The sequence below is a fragment of the Pholcus phalangioides genome, unplaced genomic scaffold (assembly GCF_987345545.1).
Source record: "Pholcus phalangioides strain wild (caught in Gottingen) unplaced genomic scaffold, Ppha-v1.0 ptg000009l_1, whole genome shotgun sequence".
NCBI classification, from domain to species: Eukaryota; Metazoa; Arthropoda; class Arachnida; order Araneae; family Pholcidae; genus Pholcus; species Pholcus phalangioides.
Window position 1 is genome coordinate 52,496,121 of NW_028301602.1, and position 21,432 is coordinate 52,517,552.

The following is a 21,432-nucleotide window of genomic DNA, read 5'->3' on the forward strand; positions in this document are numbered from 1 at the left end:
ACTAATAAAGTTATTAATTATTAAAATATTGACTAATAAAGTTATTAATTATTAAACTCATTAATTAATTATAACTGTAAATTTTGCTAATGATTCAACTTTTTAAATTAATACTCTCTATTAATAATATTAATTAATCGAAATTATTACATTTATTTCATACTGATATCCAAAGGAACAAAAAAACTATTTTCATGATTCACCATCGGTAGCAAGCAGAACAAAACAAAAACTAGATTCATTCACCATGGCTATATAAGCTCCATGCCACAAGGAGTGTGGAAGTTGAGTTATAAGTCCCATTGACTTCAATATTAATGATATGATATACTAGAGAAGAAAATGGAGCAAATATTGCATAACATGTGCAAAACAGAGATATTACTTCTTGTTTGAAGACAACTAGAAGCAACAGGGGTAGATACAATTGAAACAACCGTGTTAGTTGATTGGTTCTGTAGATTCTGTTCTGATGATGTAGATTTATTTTCAAAAAAAAGATGAAATTTTTCGGCATTTTGAAGCAGTCTACAAAATCTGCAGATCGCTTTTTTTGATATCGTTCAGATGATGGCATTATTCTAGAGTCAGAGCTACCATTCTTTAATCCTATGAAATGAAATTACGTGTTTTATTTCAAAAAACCTGAAATAATATGTTGTGTGTATGGTGAGATTTATATTATCAAGAGAGGCTTATATATATGTTTACATAATCGTCTAGAATTGGTGTGTTAAATAAGTTATGACAAACTGCAGTATCAGTAGTGACTTGTGGTCATGTTGCAGAGTTATGAAACTACTTTTGAAAAACTACGAATGAAAAAAAAAAATTAATAAAATGAGAGTAAAAAAATTTTCAAGCTGTTGATATAATACGATAACAGGCACTCTGTCTAAACAATCTTAGTTTTTCGTTTACTTCTTTCTTTGTAGATATTATTAGATATACCGAGAAAAATCCTTTTTGATAACAGTTTGTCAAACGTGACAGTTGTAATTGTTAAAAATAAGTGATTATTATACTATTTTAATTTATTCTCCCTCAACCTGTGTCACAATTAAGGGGGAACAAGCGGGTCTAGCGTTCCGGTCACTAGACTTCAGAGGGCACGAAATTCCCCCTTTAACTACTCTTTTTTACAATACACGAGGGAAGTGCCAAAATGCGTGTTTTCCCCAGCTTACAAAGTATTAGTTGCGGTCCGCTCTCAACAACTGCTCTCTATTTATGTACATCCCTGCTCTATGTATATGTTACGATAAATATGATAAATCCGGTAAATATGCATAATCACAAACCATTTGGTAAGTTTGATAAATTTTGTTCATATATTGCAAATTTATAACATTTACATATGTCCCTGGAATATTATAAATGTATAGACCTGTGCATATATACTCCATATGATGGATGTATTGTGCCTTGTCGGGGAGAGAACAGTGGAACTTACCAAGAGAGCATTAGCAACGACGAATACAGTATATCAGGGGTTCAAAGTATGGGTTGCGATCCTGGGAGGAGGGGGGGGGGGGGGGTCGTAAGATAATTTCCAGAATAAAAACATGTTTGACAAAATATTTATTTTGATCAGGGAAACTAGTGGTTGAGGGCCCACCAACAAAAGATATTGTTAGGGGGCTGCTGCTGCCTCCCCCCCCCCAATAATTTAGGGAAAAAATAATGCAATGTAATTCCCGCCCCCTTTTGCGTACACGATTGAGTCTGGTATATTCGGGACGACCAGAAACTTTCAACCCCCCCCCCCACAATCTTTTCTTCACGTCAGTGCCTCTGCCCATGACAAGTATTAAAAGTGGCCAAAGACAGCTCTGAAGAATTAAATCTTTCAAGTAAAATATGGGGGAAGGGGAAATGTGACAATTTTCAAAATGCAACACAGCCCCATCTTAACCTATGGGCCCATGTGAGCATGACCTGGGATTTCATATCCGTTAGTAGTGAGATCCGTACACAATGAGATCTGCGGGTACTATGATTTTTAAATGTAAATATAAGTGAGCTTTAATTCCCAATTAAGTATCGGACCCCACAACATCACTTTGCCTGATGTTGAGACGGTCATGCATAATTCCCCTCCCCCCAAAAAAAATTAAGCTTACTGAACTCTAACCCAGGGTAGGCGTGGGCTCAGGGTGATGCTTCAGGAAGATCGGTTTAGCTTGTAAGTTCGCTGCATCACCCAGTTTTAAACAGACCTATTTTTCCGATATAATTTGGTTCTTGTGGAAGGAATGGTTACACACCTTCTGAAACCATGCCTGGCCCAAAGTTCCAGAGATCGATCTTATCTATAAAATTTTTGTTCATTATTAATTTAATTTTTATTAAATTCAATTCAATTAGTGGAAAGTGTCTACCTCTCTCACTATTGGATGAGGGTTGGGAGGCCCTGATAAGACGAGAAGGACGAGAGGAAAATATTGTCCAAAAGGGGCTGAAAGAGGTGTTTTTGCCGGGACAGTGGCGAAAACTGGTAAAAACCAGGGCAAAACTGGCTAAAATTGGTTTCATGGAAAGAACAATTTTGACTCAATGTGTATTATATGTAAATGAGACATAGAAATCATTGCAACAATCAATTTTATAATCTGATGGAAAATACATGTACAAGTAAATAGAGATACAGTCGGTGCTCATTATAATGACCCACACCCACAATATAGCGATCATTCCATTACAATGATCTATGAAGAGTCCCCACACCCTAGTCCTGGAGCCGGGCAATTCGCATCATTTTTTGGCTTTTTTACGCAATAAATAAATTATAGAAGGACCCGTCTGGGATGATCATGGTCGTTATAACGATATACAATTCTTATTATTAATATTATAAATTACTAAAATACTTACTAATAAAGTTATTAATTATTAAACTCATTAATTAATTATAACTAAATTTTGCTAATGATTCAATTTTTTAAATTAATACTCTATTAATATTATTAATTAATCAAAATTATTACATGTATTTCATACTGATATCCAAAGTAACAAAAAAACTATTTTCATGATTCACCATCGGTAGCAAGTAGAACAGAACAAAAACTAGATTCAGTCACCACGGCTATATAAGCTATATATAGGCCACAAGGAGTGTGGCCAGTTGAGTTATGAGTCCCATTGACTTGAATATTAATGATATGATATGCTAGAGAAGAAAATGGAGCAAACATTGCATAACATGTGCAAAACAAGGAAGGGCGGAGATGTAAAACTTAAAAATCGTAGCAAGAAATCTAGCAGAAGTTTACAGGGCGTCCTGCAATTAAAAATTATGCACAATCGGGATAATGACACATTGTGCTGGCATTGATTCAAAACAATATTAAAAAAACATACGCGAGGTAGAAAATTATTGCATGTACAAAATGAAGCAAGGTGAAATTGTATATACAGTACATCAGGGGTTCAAAGTATGGGTTGCGATCCTCTGGGGGGGGGGGTCGTAAGATAATTTCCAGTAATCCAAACACGTTTGACAAAATATTTATTTTGATCAGGGAAACTAGTGGCTGAGGTCATTTGATGGCCCACCAACAGTAGATATTGTTAGGGGCTCCCATCCCAATAATTTAGGGGGGAAAGCAATGCATCCCCCCTTTTGTGTACGCGATTGAGTCTCGTATATACGGGACGACCAGCAACTTTCAGCCCCTCCCCACCCTCCCAATCTTTTCTTCACGTCGGTGCCTCTGCCCATGACGAGTGGTAAAAGTGCCAACCCCCCCCCCCCACACACACACAGACAGCTCTGAAGAATTAAATCTTTCAAGTAAAATATGGGAAGGGGAATGCGACTATTTTCAAAATGCAACACAGCCCCATCTTAATCTATGGGCCCATGTGAGCATGACCCGGGGTTTCATATCCGTTAGTAGTGAGATCCGTACACAATGAGATCTGGAGGTAATATTAAATGTATGTAAATATGAGTGAGCTGTAACTCCCAACTACGTGTCGAACCCCAAAACATCACTTTGCCCGACGTTGAGACGGTCATGCATAATCCCCCCCCCCCAAAAAAAAATGAAGCTTACTGAACTCTAACCCAGGGTAGGCGTGGACTCAGGGTGATGCGTCAGGAAGATCGGTTTAGCTCAGTGTTTCCCAAGTTGTGCAATATCGCCCCCTGGTGGGCGATGGAATGGTCCAAGGGGGCGCTAGAACCTACTGATTTAACATAGGATCCTATGGGTTTACTTGAGTTGGGGGCGATGAGAGGAGAAAAAAATTCTGATGAAGGGGGCGATGGAACAAAAAGTTTAGGAGACTATGGTTTAGCTTGTAAGTTCGCTGCATCACCCAGTTTCAAACAGACCTATTTTTCCAATACAATTCGGTTCTTGGGGAAGGGATGGTTACCCACATTCTGGAACCGTGCCTGGCCCAAAGTTTCAGAGATCGATCTTATCTATAAAATTTTTGTTCATTATTAATTTAGTTTTTATTAAATTTAATTCAATTAGTGCAAAGTGTCTAGCTCTCTCACTATTGTATGAGGGTTGGGAGGCCCCGATAAGACGAGAGGAAAATATCGTCCAAAAGGGGATGAAAGAGGTATTTTCGCCGTGGCAGTGGCGAAAACTGGTAAAAACCAGGGCAAAACTGGCAAAAATTGGTTTCATGGAAAAAACAATTTTGACTCAATGTGTATTATATGTAAATGAGATACAGAAATCATTACAACAATCAATTTTATAATCTGATGGAAAATACATACACAAATAGAGATACAGTCGGTGCTCGTTATAATGACCCAACCCACAATATAGCGATCATTCCATTACAATGACCTAGGAAAAGTCCCCTGGCTCTGCGGCCGGGCAATTCTCATCATTTTTTGGCTTTTTACACAATAAATAAATTATACAGGGCCGCAACTAGGGGGGAGCAGGCGGGTCTCGTGCTCCTGGCGCTGGATCAGAGGGAGCGCAAAATTCATTCTGAAACCTTACCTTCAACATTACAAGGGGGCGCCAAAATGCGCACTTGCCCCGGGTGACCAAGCATCTAGTTGTTTCCCTGAAAATATAGAAGGACCTGTCCGGGATGATCATGGGATGAGTCGTCCGGGATAACCATGGTCGTTATAACAATATATAATTCTTTTGCATTGATTTTTTTAATGATCCTAGACATGAATATATAAATGTGTGAAGTACCGATTTGTTTTATGCATGGCAAAAACCTATTTTTATCAGGACTTTTTTACTCCAGTTTTTCCTGCTATTGCAAACACTTATCAACCCTAAAAATGATTGTTAAACCAAAATTTGAGTTAAAACTGTCATTTTCATAATAAATAGAAAAATAAATGCATAAAAATGCCTTGGATGCATTCATGGGGAAAATAATCTATTTTTCCTGACAGGTTTTTACCGAAGTTTTTCCATCTATGGCAAAAACTTGCCAACCCTGACACAGTGAAAGTTTGATATAATGATGCTCTGTGGATCAAGAAAAAAATATTGTTGTAGAGGGATTTATTGTTATATCGGGCATCGTTACAATGAGGTTTCACCGTACAGTAATACCCAGACTTACACTACTGGGGCGTAGCCAGAAATTTTGTTCGGGGGTGGGGGGGGGGGAACCAAAGTCATAGAAAGATTTGGCCATCTTTTTTCCTTTCTTCTGTCATTTTCTCACATTTCGTAAGGGACCAGACTCCCAAGTCCTCCCCACTTTCACTACGCCCTTGCTACCTCTAGTTGCACAGTTTTAGAGTTATGCGATTTCCAGTGAAAAATGTTCATTTCAGAAATTCAAGAATAATCACTGAATTATTGCTGAAATAGTGCAAATCATTGAATAATAATCAAATGATCTTCAACAAAAACAACTAGAAACTGGACTTAAGCAACCAGAATTAATTTTAATCATTATTTGGATGACCATGCGTCCAGTGGCGGATTGAAGTCAGCTCCAGGTACAAAAGAAAATATTAGGTCCCCTTAAATTGAAAAAAAAGGGTGAAGTTTGGGTTTTTCGAGGTGCTTTAGAAGTCAAGGCCCCGGGTGTGCGCTCGGTGTGTGCGCCGTTAAATCCGCCTCTGCATACATCTCGTATTTCCCGGAACATTCCTGTATTTTCAAGTGATTTAATAATGGGCTACTAGTGCACAGGATTTTTTTTGAAAAGGACTATACAAACAACTAGCAACTAGATGGGTTTTTTACATCCAAATGGCCAAGAAAAGGGCCAGATCTAGTTGGAGAATTACTAAGTTGTCAACACTGTTCTAGCTTGAGCTGGCACTAAAGAAACACGTCAAACACTTAAACTTTGAAATGGAAAATAAAAACAAGAAAATATTTTATCTTTTTTCCGATGTTGAAATGTAGATGTTGATTTCTATCATTTTTCAATGATAACAAGACAGCAATACAAAAAGCACACAACAACAGATGTAAAGCAAATACTGAATTGAAAAAAAAATCTGAACAAAAAGTAATTTTACACGAGCCCGCCTTTGCGAATAATAAATTCTCAACATGAAATTCCCGATTATAATCATTTCAAATTTCATCTTATGTAACACAGATCCTCCTAAAAAGGCATTGACATGATACCCCAGGTCTTGATTGGTATTTTTTTATGATTTGTTATTTCTGTATGGCCCGCTTGAGAGTGACCATTGGCTAGCTTCATCACAAGAGATACTGTCACCAACACATCCCCCTAAGACAGACCCATGCCATTCTCTCCTTCCCCACCCCTCTAACTTTTGCAAACATTGGAGATTCAATAGTAGCTTCACTCTTCAAGTATTGTATATTCACATAATGGGGTTCAGTATACACAGAAATACTCATAAAACCACAGGACAGTGAAACACTCGTTTATACGACTCTCATTCATACGACTTTTACTCTTTCATTTATATATGTTTGGCTTTGGTCACAGTCCATTCCTATACATTTTAATGTTAAAATATTTAATTCATTAGACGTACAACATCAATTACACAGTGTTTACATTTCGACTTGAACCCAGAAACTCCGTAAAAACTTCATTTTTGTCAATAGGATTTCAATTTTTTTTGTAAGCAGCAAAGACGTCACTGAAATTTATATTTTTACGATTATTGAAGGAAAAAAACCATAATTTTTATAATGTGATTGCAAATGGATTCAGCAAGCTGATGACCCCTTTAAAGTGGGCTCTAAAATGATTTGTTTATTTTAAGTTTATGAGAACTCTGGAAACGCGGCGAGCCATAAACAAAATAATTTACATTTTTTGAAATGCAACTATATTAGATGTACAGACCATACTTCTTCGCGTACTACTTGTTCCTTTCGAGTTTTTCCATTGTGTTAGTGCTCCGTTTCCCAGCGTTATTCCCGGAGCATTTGCAACTGGTCTGCTGCTGAGAAACATGTGCAATATATCAGTTCATTTTTTAATTTCCAGTAGAATTTCCTTCGCTTTTGTATCTTGTATGCTAGCTGGCTACGTGGAATCACCTGTTTTTAATTTCTAAAAAAAAGAAAAGCCTCCCTCCCCTTCTGTTGAACGTGAAATTAAAATTTCGACAAAAAATCGGGATGCATGAAAGAGTGAAGCTTATGAAGAAATTAAATATGCCGAGTTACTTTTGAAGACGGTTGCAAAAAATATATAATAAAAATAAATCTGAAAATATAAACAGTATTGTTCGCAGAAATCTTACAAATTTGTTTTTAATTTTCTTTTTTTGTCATTTGTAAAATAATCGTAAGAATCCTGAAGAGAGAGAGAAAGATAGGCAAAGTCATATTGCATTAAATTTATAAAAAAATCATAATCTCATATATGACCTTTCTTTGTTTTCTTCATATTCAGATAAGTTTTAAGCATCATCTGAAAGTTAAATAAAAATTAATTTCTGAGAATTTGGGAGAGTTAGGGTCGTGAATTTCCGGTGATTTCGGTCTCTTGGAAGTCGTATTAACGGGGTTCTCTTTCTCTCTCCACTGTATTTATTTTATTTTATTCATTCCCCTCTTTTCAGATCTGTAGACCACCCGCGTTCCCAAATTTGACTGGTCTTGTGCTACTACACTGTTGTTTATCTATCTATATTGCTCTAAAATAGAATGTTTTAACCCCGGCATCTAATGACAACCCGGTAACTTTAGATCCTTTCTACTTCCAGGATCATATAACTAAATCGTTTCACTTTAATGAGCATAAAAAAAAAAATCAATAAATGGTCATATTCTTGGCCTCCACCATCCCCCATCTGTTCTTTGTCTTTTTATGTGAGCAAAAGACCTATTCCAAAGAAGTCAGTCCCTGGAAAACTTATCTTTTCAGTTGAACTTTCTTTCTCCTTGAAAAAAAGATCAGTAATAAAACATCGATCTCACAAATGGCGGAATTTTTTTGTGTGAGTTTTTTCTTTGACTCTCTTGATATTCCTTTGAAGCTGAAGCTGCTTCAGGAAAACAAGAAAAGGGCTTTGCCCCACCAGTGGTTATTTTTTATCTTCACTGGTGGGGCAAATAGAAAGGCTAGTGGGGCAAAATCCGCCCCAGTTAACATGTTAAAAAAAGGTCTGCCGTGAACACAAAGAGGATTAATGGCTGCGGTTTCGTCAAAGGATTGTTGCTGAATCAATTCAAGTTGACGACAGAGAAGATACGGCAAAAGTTCATCCAGCGCACACGACGTCTGAAATTGACTTAGAAGGACTTTGGGTATGAGTTGAATGTCTTCTCCGAGTGGCTATTCCTTCTGAATGTTATCGAGTTTGAATCATTGAAGAAATTGATGGTCACAGAGCAGATGAAATCGGGGGTACCGACGAACATTTGTGAAAATTTCATTGATGAGTGGTCTAGCTTTGTGAACCTTGATGAATTAGCGAAAAAGTTCGGCAAATATGAAATCATGAGATCGAGGATGTAAAAAGTTACAAAGTCACAGGGACTGATGAACGAAGATTCGGATTTTGGGATGACCAAAGGGTAGATGCTCGCCAAAGAACTGTTGCTCAGGATCGAATTGTGCACATGGATCCAAGGAGAGACATGATGGGAAGGACTTTGAACCGGAAAAATCTACCTTGTATGAGTAAAGTTGTTTGTGATGGCGAGGGACAGTCAAGCCAACAGTTCAAGAGACAATGAGCGGCAAGACTGGGAGTCCAAATGTTTTTCATGTGGATACCTTTGTCATGTGTCGCGTGATTGTCCAAGAAAGAAGAATTTAACATGCAGCCTATGTGGTGTGGCCAGTCATATTTAAAAGCACTGTGATCAGACTACAATGAAGAAAGTGAATTTGGCAGCAAATGGTTGTGCTGATTGTTACGAAGGGAACTGCATCAAAAATGCTATTATCAATGTTTAATTGACACTGGAAGTAGTATGACATTGTTGAAGAACTCTGAGCGGACGATATGAAGCTCAAGTATGTGCCGAAATCAGAGGAATTATTCAGTTATGGAGATCTGGTGAAGCCATCAGCAGTTGCACTAGAGAAACTTAACGTGGATTTGGAAGTGGATGGTGCAAAGTCAGCTATGGATGTGTTGGTCGTTGATGATAATGCACAGTCGTATGATCTGATAGTTGGATGGAACTATCTGATGTTGCCGGAAATAGAGTTTGCCAGAAGTCAAGGAAGACTGCACGTGCACGTTCAAGAAGATGTCAGAGCTGAGGAGAAAAGGATAGAGCTGATGACCATGAATCCAGAAGTTGTTGACAGTGCAATGATGGAGGTTATAGATGCCAGAACAGACGATGTAGACCCAAAAATAAGCTGCCCCCCCCCCTTCTCTCAAAATTTAAACTAAAGACGTCTTTTCTCCTGCGGATATTGCCCGAGTTCAATTTAGCGTTCTGCTCAGTTTTCCCATTGGATCCCACCCCCCCCCACAATATTCATTCACTGACTCCATTCACAACTATAACCCAATCTTTATCTCTAGGGAGGGCATCGTAAAATTATTGAAAAACTCAAAACTCACTCTTTGGGCTCGGATGGAATCCCTAACTACATTCTCAAATTCTGTGCTGAAGAACTTTCCATGTAAAATGGAGTTTGAATGTATTTTGCTTGATATGTATATACTCAGATATTTTTAATGTATTTTATAGCAATTAAAAATAATTCTTTTGGCTAACTACCACTTAGGTATCTAACTGTAGGTAAAATCTAATATGGTCTGGATTATCAAAATTTAGTGTTAAATACCATATGGGATGACTAAAATAATAAAAATGAGCTAGTGTGGGATGTATATAATTTTGAATACCAAATAGTCTAACAGAATATTCATTTTACTATATTTTCATATTTAGGTTATATTCATAATATTATAACTTACTGATAAATCTATTTCGTTTTGAGCAGCTACTCTCTTGGCAGAAGGACTGGCAAAAAAAGTATGTTTTGCTGGATCAGAATGCAAACAAAAATCCATTTGAGGAGATGGCACTGCTGTGTTCATTGAAAAAGCAGATGAAGATGATTCACTCACATGACCTTTCATGGACGTAAGTGGTGTTGGTTTAACAGTCTCAGATTCATCTGAATCTGTATAATTATTGAAAGATGCTATATCATCTTCATTTGACACTATAATGCACAACAGCCTACCAAGTGGTACATCTTTGGTACCAGCAGGAACTAGAATTTTAGCTAAATAACCTTCTTCTGGTGTTTCAAAACCCATGGTTGCCTTGTCTGTTTCAATTTCTGCAAGCAAATCCCCTTCATTTAGTTTATCTCTTTCTTTTTTCTCCCATGATACAATAGTGCCTTTTTCCATTGTAGGAGATAGTGCTGGTAGTTGCACTTTATGATGAGAAGGCAGACCAGAATCTAAAATAATTAAAAAAATTAATGTGACAAAAATCTCAACTTATGTAATACAAAAATCTATGTATAAGTATATAAATATAATCAATTTTCTGTGTCTGCCCGTCTGTTCTCTATACAAATCTACAATTTTTGACTGATCTATACTATATTTTGCATTTATACCAAATAGGGCTGACTTGAACGATAGACTAATTTCTGTCGTCAAAGATGGGCAAAAAAATGTCAAGCAACAATGGTTTCTCTAACTCAACGATGACTTTTGGAATGTTTGCATTGGTTACTGTGATCCCCCAACACTGTGTTTTAGCTATGATGCTTTATAATGGTTTGTCACTTTTTTAATGCCGCCAGTACATGGAGAAAACTTGGGCAGCACCAAATATTATAGCTAGTATTATATACGTATTCAGGGCACAGTTCTCAAACTGTGGACTGCCAATTGGGGCACACCCTGACAAAGGTTCATCGGAAATATTCTTCGTTAAACAGCTCTGGGGAGCCGGCATAGCTTGCAGATAAGCATTAAATAGGGGAAAGGGATGCTTAGGGTGAAAAAAGTTTGAGAACCCCTAATTTAGGACGATTACTTAATTCCCCTTGCTGCATTTAACTAGCAAATTACTGATCCTAGAGGCATACTTCCAATTCGAGAAAGGATTAAAATATGTTAGGGGTCATTCAAGTATTACAGTGTCGATGGTATGTAGTTACCGGTCTGCTGGCTTTTGGTGACGTGACGGGGGGTGGGGGTGGATGATGCTTATGTCATCAACCACCCTATATAAAATTTTGAATATTCTTGATGGCATCTCACTAGGTATGAAAAACAAGAAAAATCTTTTGCTAGTTTAACACTAGAACCACAGCACTTTTGGTATACCTAGAACTGCGGACTGGGTCAAATTGACCCAAACTGTGAAAAAACAGTATTTCATAGCGGAAACAGGAATTTATTTTCGGTTCCTGGGTTCCCCACTCTTATTCAATGTTGTTTAATTGCGTATTCATAATGGAATATTATATTTGTTTATGAATATTAAATGGGTTTCAAAACTAGCTAAAAAATGATGTAATTCAGTGAAAATAAGATTTATTATACATTATTTACTCTATTCAGTCAAAAAATATTTTTCAGTAATCCCATAATATGACAAAGATGTAAAATAAGTACGTCAAATTAAGTATGAGAAAGTCTATAATATGATTCTGTCAAATAAGTACTGATTTCTTACTGATAAGTGGAATTTATGATGAGCAAATTTTTTTTTTTCATTATTCTTGCATTGCAAAAATTAACAGTTTTGTTTCCACATTTTTATGTTACCTGGCATCAGATCGTTTATTTTTATTTATTACTATTATTATTTTGATCGCACACAAACAGTTACATGATCAAGAGCGCACGAACGTTTCCTTTTGCGCAAGGGCAACGCGTATGATGAACGCAGTTCTTCAATAAGATTTTAGAAGAACTGCTTTCCAAAAACTAATTCTGGCCTTCTGTACTGCTCTATACAAAATACAGGAATATTTTTATAGTGAGATCCAGGATGTTGTAGAAAACGTTAGTGATGTCACCTTCACAGAATATTTTTTGGGCATTTGATCGCTACAACTACAGGGGTCAGCACGGATCATGGCCTCAAAATTAGTGAAAATAGTGACCAAAATGTTTGAAAAAGTGACCAAATAGTGACCGAAATGTTTAAAAGTGACCAAATAGTGACCAAAATTTTTTAGAGAGAGAGACCAAATGGACAATGAATTTTTATTACCAAATTGAATGAATTGAAATTGAATTTAGTTTTAACTTTGCATTTCAATAGAACTCATTGAAATTGCTTTTTTTACATAATAGATAGAAATAATTAAATCAAACTCAAACGCATTCTGCTAACCAGAAAAGTTTTGAATAACTTATCAAATTTATCAACAACTATGAGTGAGAGAATAACTACATTACATCCCTTTTAAGTAACAGCAGCAATGCCTTCCCCCATGTTGCTTTGCACAACCCATCTTAAAATCAATTTAAGCAGGAAAAACTTCAAAGCGGGAAAAATTTTTCACATTCAAAGAAGGGAAAAAAATGAAATAACACAAAATTTGATGAGAGAATTTGTCCCATCTACATTCCAGTGGATTTTTCATTCATGTTATGCTATGAATGACAGTATACAAAATGTACTCAAACTTTTTTTAACTAGTACAAATTTGATTTACATACCTAGGTTTGTATAATATGTTCCAACAAATTTTAAGAAATTTACTTAATGATTAAAAACCATAAAATTAAATTTTTAACATTTTAAATTATTAAATTAAAAAATTACTTAAATTACTGAATTATAAATCATTTAAATTATTAAATTGAATAAAGTATTCAAATTATTAAATTAACTAAATTATTTTAATTATTATATGTTGAGGGAGGGGCAATCCACCCTCCCCCCCCCCAGCGTCAATGGCAGAGCCTACTGATGTATACATGTATATGATGTATATCAATTGTCATCGTGCCACACCCCTAAGACCTTCAAGTCTATCTCCACCTATGGCTGGACTGGGAAAAGTGGGCGAGTAGCGAGTACTATTTTACAGACGGGGGCACCAAAATAATACTGTCCTTGGGTGAGGGAAAAAATAAACCAGTTTTGAAATTTGTAAAAATATATATTTTCCCTTTTTTTACACACAACATACACCCATGGCCCCCACAAAGGGTGGGCTGACAAGGCTCCAGCCCTGGGGCCCGGGAGGATTTTAATAATTTTTTTGTTTTTTCACGCTATAAATTCATCATAAAGGGGGGCCCCGTGAAAGTCTGGTCAGGGGGCCCGTAAAAGATCCCAGCCTAGGGGCCCTGCTTCAGGATGTGGGGGCCATGCATACACCCCTGCAAAAAAAAACACATTTACTCCTTTACCCAGAAACACAGGGGTGGGAAGTGACAAAGTCCATTTCGGAGCAGCAAAATTCAGGATTCTGAGCAGTTTTGGAGCAGCAAATTCAGCAGATATTTATTGGAGCAGGGAAATTAACAAGAATATTTTCGTTAACCCTCCTCCCTTTTCAAAATAAAACTGCACTGTCTTTTGTTATCAAAAATCTTTTCATCAGCTTGTTTTTGGTGTTTCAGGCTTTTGACACATCGTTTGAAAGAGAGGCTGTCATAAAATTTTTCACACCAGTCTATTTAAGATGATTTTTGCTTACTGAGGGCACTATTTGCTGTCTTGAACAGCAGCACTTCAAATGAGCAAAAAATTTTCTATAACTTTTTTATACTCGGAAAGAAATTGTTGCAAAAGGGGGGAGAATTTCGGAAGAATCAACACGACCTTTGGCGATTAAGTACTTATTATTTGGCGAGATTGGTGATCTGACACTCGTTATTCGGCAGTTTCTAAATTAACATTCGTAATTTCTGCTGCTTCCAGTGGCGACTTTTTTTTAAACGGCAACTGACTCGCATTTGCACTTTAAAGCTTTTTTTTTTTTTTTTTGAAGCCGAGCACAACTCAGGTCTATCGCCATGGGCAATTTACTACCTAGTGAGTTGTGCCGGAAGTGTAAGTATGTGTACCTAACAGTCTGAGTGCGTATTTAGTGTTGTGTATGATTTTTTAGTGCTGCCATCTATATCTCAGAAGTGAAGTGAGTGTAGTGTAATGACTGAATATTTATACTGTTTGTAGGACTGTCGCTCTCTGTGGCGAGACTTTTTAACGGAGAGATCGGCTTGCATTTGCGCCTTGAAGTTGGGAACCACAGAAAACCCACTTCAGCCGACCACCACTGTGGTGACGATGGGGCTCGAACCCGGGTCCCCGCGACACGAGTCCGTCATTATGACCACTCGACCACCACAGCGGCGCACTTTAAAGCTGAAAGACTATTGCAAACTATCTTCAGTTGCACAATCACGGATATTATCGCGGTTTCACGATGGAAAGGCCGATAGTTTAAATAAGGCGTACAGTGGAATATATATAAAACACGCTCTTAGAAAGAATCGTTTCACGGTAAGCAGGAACAAAAAATTTTTGGCGACCTTTAAGAAATTCTGGGCATACGAAGCAAAATTAGCTATTTGGCGCAGAAAAATACGAAACCACTATTGGAGCAGGATGGCGCAAGATGTTAATTTTGGCGCAGTGTTCCTACCCCTGGAAAAAGTATAATTTTGGCCTTCCCCCCGTAATTTTTAACAGAAAAAGAGACTCAGCGGCCTTGCCCGGTAAATTTCCCATGAACCTTGTAAGCACCAACGTGGCGACTTTTTTTCGAGCCAAGGAATCGCCGTTTTGCGGTAGTCAATTCAAGATGGCTGACGAAGGGCACATAAAAAATTACAAAAAAATATATAATTTATAATATGAATTAACCTAATATGCGAAAATCGATAGAAATATATCGGGAAATACGGAAAATTAGGATGAAATGAACACAAAAATTGAATCAACAACATACGGGGTTTATAAATGCGGTTGATACAGAGTTTATGGATGCTGCTGTCAGGGCTACCTATTTTAGCGCGAAAACAAGTCGCCACGTTAGCGCTGACTCCTCCCGTAACTTTCAACGAACAAAAATAGTGAATTCGTCCCCATCCGGGACACCCGATTTACAATGGCCGTAATACAATTGTTTTTTATGGAGGGGAAACGTAATTTTACTGGCCCTTGACTGTGAAATTCGATAATTTTGCAAAGGAATTTTTATTGCCTTTTCTTAAATATACCATTCCATCAAAAACGCCTTTCTCCCCCCCCCCCCGCTTTTGGATCTGATCACGGTATGTAGCAATCCGGGTCGCAAGTACGAACGAAAATTTACTATCGCTCGGGGCCGGTATCCACTCTTTTTAACAGAAAATGAGTAAACTCGGCACCTTTCCTCGTTCAACACCCGTGGAACCAGACCCCCGCCCTCTCCTATTGCGGTCATAACAGACTCGAGACAAACGTTTTAATAACTTCCGAGGTCTAAAAATAAGATTTTTTTACACATCAAGAATGGCGCGCAAGATGTCGATATTTCTTGGGGGGCAGAGCGCACCGACTGAGCTGAAGAAAAACAATGATCAGAAGTTCATTTTGAACTCTTTTTCCGTAAAAGTTGCAAAAACAAAAAACAAGATCATTTTCGTTCATCAAAAATACGGCCGGCAATCAAAAGGGAGAAACAAATCGAATCCCGACATACATCCATGCGGAAAAAACAGACATCTCACCTATAAAGAAAAAACCAGTCTATATATCCGTGCTCCCGTGAGAGTACGCCGCCGCCGATTTGCATACAGCGTCGGAACAACCGGTTCCCGCACGTGCATGGAGAGAAAAAAAAAGGAAAACAATCCAACAATATTAAGTAACAATCAGTATCGTGAAGATGCTCTAAATTAAGTTACGGCCCGGGAATAAAAAAAATTAATATTAGGCCCTTTAAATTAGGAAAAAAATGTGAAGTAGGGGCCAAAGGCGCGCTCGGTGTGTGCCCATCGTTAAATCCGCCTCTAGTTACGGCTCCCATGCACGTTAACTGAGTTTTTATCAGCCTGATGACAAATTTTCATCTGATTTGGAAACCCTTGTGTTAAACTAAATGTTGAATTGCAGGATTCTGTGATCTTTTCATAAATAGTTCTCCTTTCGATCAAATTTGGGGGTACGGTTTCTTGCTCAGATTTAAATCCAGTTAGAAAAATAGTACGAATTTTATTTGTCGATAGATCGCGATTTTCAATCGGATGATTTTTTTTTTATTGTAAGTAAATTCAAAATACATGCGAGCTTCTTTAACCTTGGCCAGCTACAAGAGTATTCTCCAAAGCGTATTAATACGCTTAATACGTATTAATAATACGCGTCTTTAATACGCGCTTTGGTATTCTCCCGCTGCGCGTAAGTTAGCTTCTGCACGGGCTCTCTAATCGTCATTTCAAATAACATTTAAAAAAATTAACAAAAGTAACAATAGAACAAACAACAAATGTAACTTGCTCGATGCTCCAAGAAAGGAATTCGGCCCTTAGGACTAAAATTTTTTAAAACAAATAAAATAAAGGATCAATTTTAAAATAAGATGTAAATAAAAGAACGAGTGAGCACGTGGGGAAATAAGAAAGAATGGTAGTATGGGGGGGGGGGAAATTTTTTGTTGTAAGTACGCCTTTTATGCTAGTTTTTTTTTTCCGACCGGCTTTTCCATAAAATGACGATTCTTTAACCAAGGAGCTTTCTTTTTCCAAGCGCCTTGAAATCAAGTTATGCTGACGTCACACGGTATGCTCCCGGGTAGAACTCCTTAATACACGATAGGTATATGAAGGCGTCTTACTCCCGGGAAGATAAGATGCCTTCGATAGTAGTTCAATGAAGGGAGGGAGAAAATTAGCGATATTGAACAGGTAAAGTTCCTCCTTGAAGAAAAGAAAAACACTGACAGCAGAAAAGCGCGCGAGACCGAGGTTTTTTTGCTAAAAAAGTGGAAAAAGTGACCTGGGCCTGAAAATACGTAATAAAAGTGACCAGTTTCTAAAAAAGTGACTTTTAGTGAAAAAAGTGACCCGTGCCGAGCCCTGCAACTACGATCGTTACACTTTGTTGAATTGTAGTGTGAAATAGTTTCTGTGTGTGTGGAAGCTTTTTGGGACTACTACTGCCCATATCGACTGCCAGAAGAAGCGTGCTGAGTAATGAAAAACTTATATCGTTCTTTCCTTGATAAATTATCATTGTGGCATCATCGTTCTATACAACTGTAGTTTCACTATCTTTATTGCGCCAGATGATATTGCTCTTCAATTTTGTCTCACCGTCTCTACTAAGCTCATATTTTTTGGCTTTTAGCATTTGAGCCAGCTTCAGTGTAGTGAAAAAAAAAAGTGTTGGTTGAGGCATTTCTACCCTTGTTCTCAAATGGCTTGATCAGTTGCATCACTATGTGTTCTGAAAGAGAGAGATTTGTTGGACGCTGATACTTCCCAAGATTTGGAAATCCATTCAAAACGTAGTGCAGGCCAGAATTTTCTTTTTCTGTGACATCGTTTGGCTACAGAAATTTCAACTACACGTTTTTTCTAGAGTTAAACTTTTACTCTCCAAAAATCTTTATTTAGTCTCGTCAGAATTCCAGGTATTCAAGTTTACAAATGAAAAAAAATATTTAGCTCTACTTGCCATTCCTCTATTGAAAAAAAAGAATCTGCTCTGACAATGAATTGACCTGACCGTGAAAGACCTTTATTCTTCACTATCTTCATTTAAAAAAATTTAGGAAGGGTAACACAAGAAAATTATACACCCCTTTTTTTCCCTATAGAATAGTACGTTGGGTCAAAATGACCCAAACTAATAACGTGAATTAATATTCACATGATGATATGAAAAGTCACGGAATTTGTTTAACATCTGCGTGTAAGTTTTCGTAATAAATGAAAACAAAGTTTGATTTGGGTCAAATTGACTCACTCCGCGGTTCTAGTGTTAGGGGAACCTAACATTTGACCTATAGATAAGTTCCCTACAGAACCCCTTTAGAATGTTTCACAGATCCAAGAGATCTGGAAATGTGTCTGGGGTGCTTAAGTGCTCAGCAACTGTGCCACATAACACTCGAGTGATCCATAATTATGATGTGGATCACTTAAGTAATCTGGGAATATGCCAAGAGTTAACATGAGTTAGCTGTACTGGATGTACTGGGGGCCACTTAGGTGCTCTAAAACTGTGCCACATGTCACTCAAGGATCTCTAAGTGTTAGTTAATTTTCAAGTGTGCTTAGATTGCTTAAGTGTGCAGTGTGCTAGAACTGTGCCACATCGGATAACCACAAGAGCCACATTTGGTCCATGGGCCAAGGGTTTACCATATACAGAAAAAGTAAGAAAAATAGGAACACCATCGACAAAAAATAAGAGGGAAAAATTGGAATTCCCAAAACTCTCTCTAACGAATTTAAAAATCTTTTATTTCCACAGAATACGGGATCAAAAACAATGCAAATAGCAAAACTAAAAAGAAATTAATCAAATTTCTACTATTACTTGAAAAGTTCAATTAATGATCGTGATCCATTTTTTCTCCTGTGCTTTCCAAAGAAAGGAAAAAAAAAACCTGTCTAGGTGCCATAAAAATATAGCACATGTAGGATCACTTAAGTAACCTGCGCCACAGTTTCACATTCTTTAACTGTGTTGTGGCACATTCCCAGATCATTTAGGTGACCCGCTGAAAATTTACAAATCACCGCAGCACAATTTCTAAGTATTCAATTGACCCAGACATATTTACAGGTTAGCTTAAGTGGCCCATGACACATTTCAAAATCAAAGAAATGGCTCACACTCTATTGAATGTTGAACACTCTTGATGCAACACCACCTGGAGTTGCATCAGTTCTGAAGGATACAACGATTAGGAAATGACCTGCATATGTGGATGAATGTGTGTTTTTTTTCCAAAGACGACGGCAGTCGTCAATAGTATAAACAAGAACCAAAGTATGCCCGTGAAAACTCTGGCTAGGGGTTCGCCAAGATTCCAGCCTAGGCGCCCTAACACAGGATGTGAGGGCCATGCCACGGTGTATTGTGATTAAGCTCTTTACGGGAGCAATACATCCAAATTAATTTTATTTATCAATTAATCAATCAAATTATTTTTGCGGTGAACTCAAAAGCGCATTTTTTTGGTGGTACTAACAACGGTGATTCAGAAAAGATGCCAACAGCAACAGAAATTTTAGGGCATGTGACGATAATGTTGCCTCTCGATATAACGATAATCCTTCTACAACAGCATTTTTTTTTGGTCCACGATTGTTATATCTAGGTTTCACTGCATTTCATTTAGCTATTGTTTACTTGTCTAAGTGTTTTTGTCAAAAATGTTTTGGTCCGGGCTCCCGAAATCGATAAGTAAAATATGGCTCTCGGAGTGTACTTGTTTTGGTTTCAATAATTTTTTATTGGCCTATTTTTTAACCTTTCTTTTCCTCTTGCATCGTCTGGGAGCCTCCTTCCCCAAGAGTCACGCTCAAACAAAAGAAGAGATGCTTCTGAGTTTTCCGAAAGCGGGAACAAGAAAGGACCAAAGCATCTCCACCCCATATCGTCTCCAGATGCCATCCAGAGATGCATGCCTTTGGGGCAGCTACGATTGGCATCGAGGGAGAATGATAATTGGAAATAGAGTGTCATCGTTGACCGTGAGAAAAAAACTACAAATTGTTACAAAAAAAAGCCAAGGACAAGTTGATTGCGATTTAAAAAGTATTAAAATAAATTTCAGCAGATTTTTTACTAAACTTTTTTTGGGACAATTTTTTTAATCATAAAAATTGTTTTTCCGAGCCAAATATGTGAAACTTATCCACTTGAACTTTTTTTGGGGGGGGGGGGGCAGAGCCGGTCCTTCAAAATTATTGGAGGGGCTTGGGCACGTGGGCAGGATACAAATTACGCCTATTGGGGGGGGGGGTGGCTTTTACTGTTGGCAGTGCGGAAAAGTAATAAAAAAAACATGCAAATTAAAATATAGTGATTTAAAATACTTTTTTTTAATTACTTAAAAAATTTCCTTCACTTTTTCCATTGTTCAACATGATGTATATTATGTATATTTCATTTGTGTATGCGCAGAAAAGAGATGCACGAGGCATTTTTGTCTCAATTTTCATGGTGCAATCAGTGTTTGATCTCGCCGCTGTGGTGGTCGAGTGGTCATAATAACGGACTCGCATCGCGGGGATCCAGGTTCGAACCCCATCGTCACCGCAGTGGTGGTTGGCTGAAGTTGGTTTCCTGTGGTTCCCAACTTTGAGGCGCAAATGTGAGCCGATCTCCCCATTAAAAAGTCTTGCCACAGAGAGCAACACGCCTACAACAATAAATTATTCAATCATTACACTTTACTCACAGTTAGAAAAACTGGTGGCAGATGGCAGCATGACACATAACAAGCATTACACAGAAACAAGCATTACACAGAAACAAACTTCACGTCAGGTTTCACTACACGTACACACACATTCCCGCATGTACCAATTCGTTAGAGGTTCTGCAGAGGAATATGGACGAGGTGCATGTGTGGTTTAGTAGTTGTAGTAGTGTTTGATCTCATTTATCGAATCATCTTTTCTTTCATGCACAAGAATCATCGTTGAGTCTTCTGTAAATATAGAATGCTATAATGATTATTCACATGCGTTTTGGAAGTAGTAGAGGAGAGGTTTCCTGGTGTTTTAGACCACAACTTCATGGTGATAATTAAAATGTTGCGTATCTTTTCTTCTTATATTTGAAGTCATTTATGAATTTTTTTTTCACAAATTCTCCCTCACACTGCCAGAAGTCGTGGAAAATGGAAGAACAAACGTCGAACCATTTCTCCTTCCTCTTTGAATCTCAATATACAGCATCTCATTTTACTAGGATGGGTTTTTTTTAATACATGTTTCTGTGTGTTTGTTTATATTTATGTTGAGCTTTGAATTTTAATTTTGGTAATAGCCCTGGAATTAACGATTCTGTAGTCTGATTTTTCTTTGCGTCATAAACTTCAGGTAACAAAGCTGTCATTATT

General features: G+C 37.5%; 1 protein-coding gene across 5 annotated transcripts in view; it reads right to left on the reverse strand.

Annotated features, from left to right (window-relative positions):
• Positions 1-21,432, reverse strand: part of muc (dihydrolipoamide S-acetyltransferase muc) — a 291,233-nt gene that overhangs the window by 216,513 nt on the left and 53,288 nt on the right. For all 5 annotated transcript variants that reach the window (XM_089236511.1, XM_089236509.1, XM_089236508.1 and 2 more), the window contains exon 3: positions 10,346-10,842. In XM_089236511.1, coding sequence (XP_089092637.1) covers positions 10,346-10,842 — 497 coding nt within the window. The remainder of the gene's footprint in view (positions 1-10,345; positions 10,843-21,432) is intronic.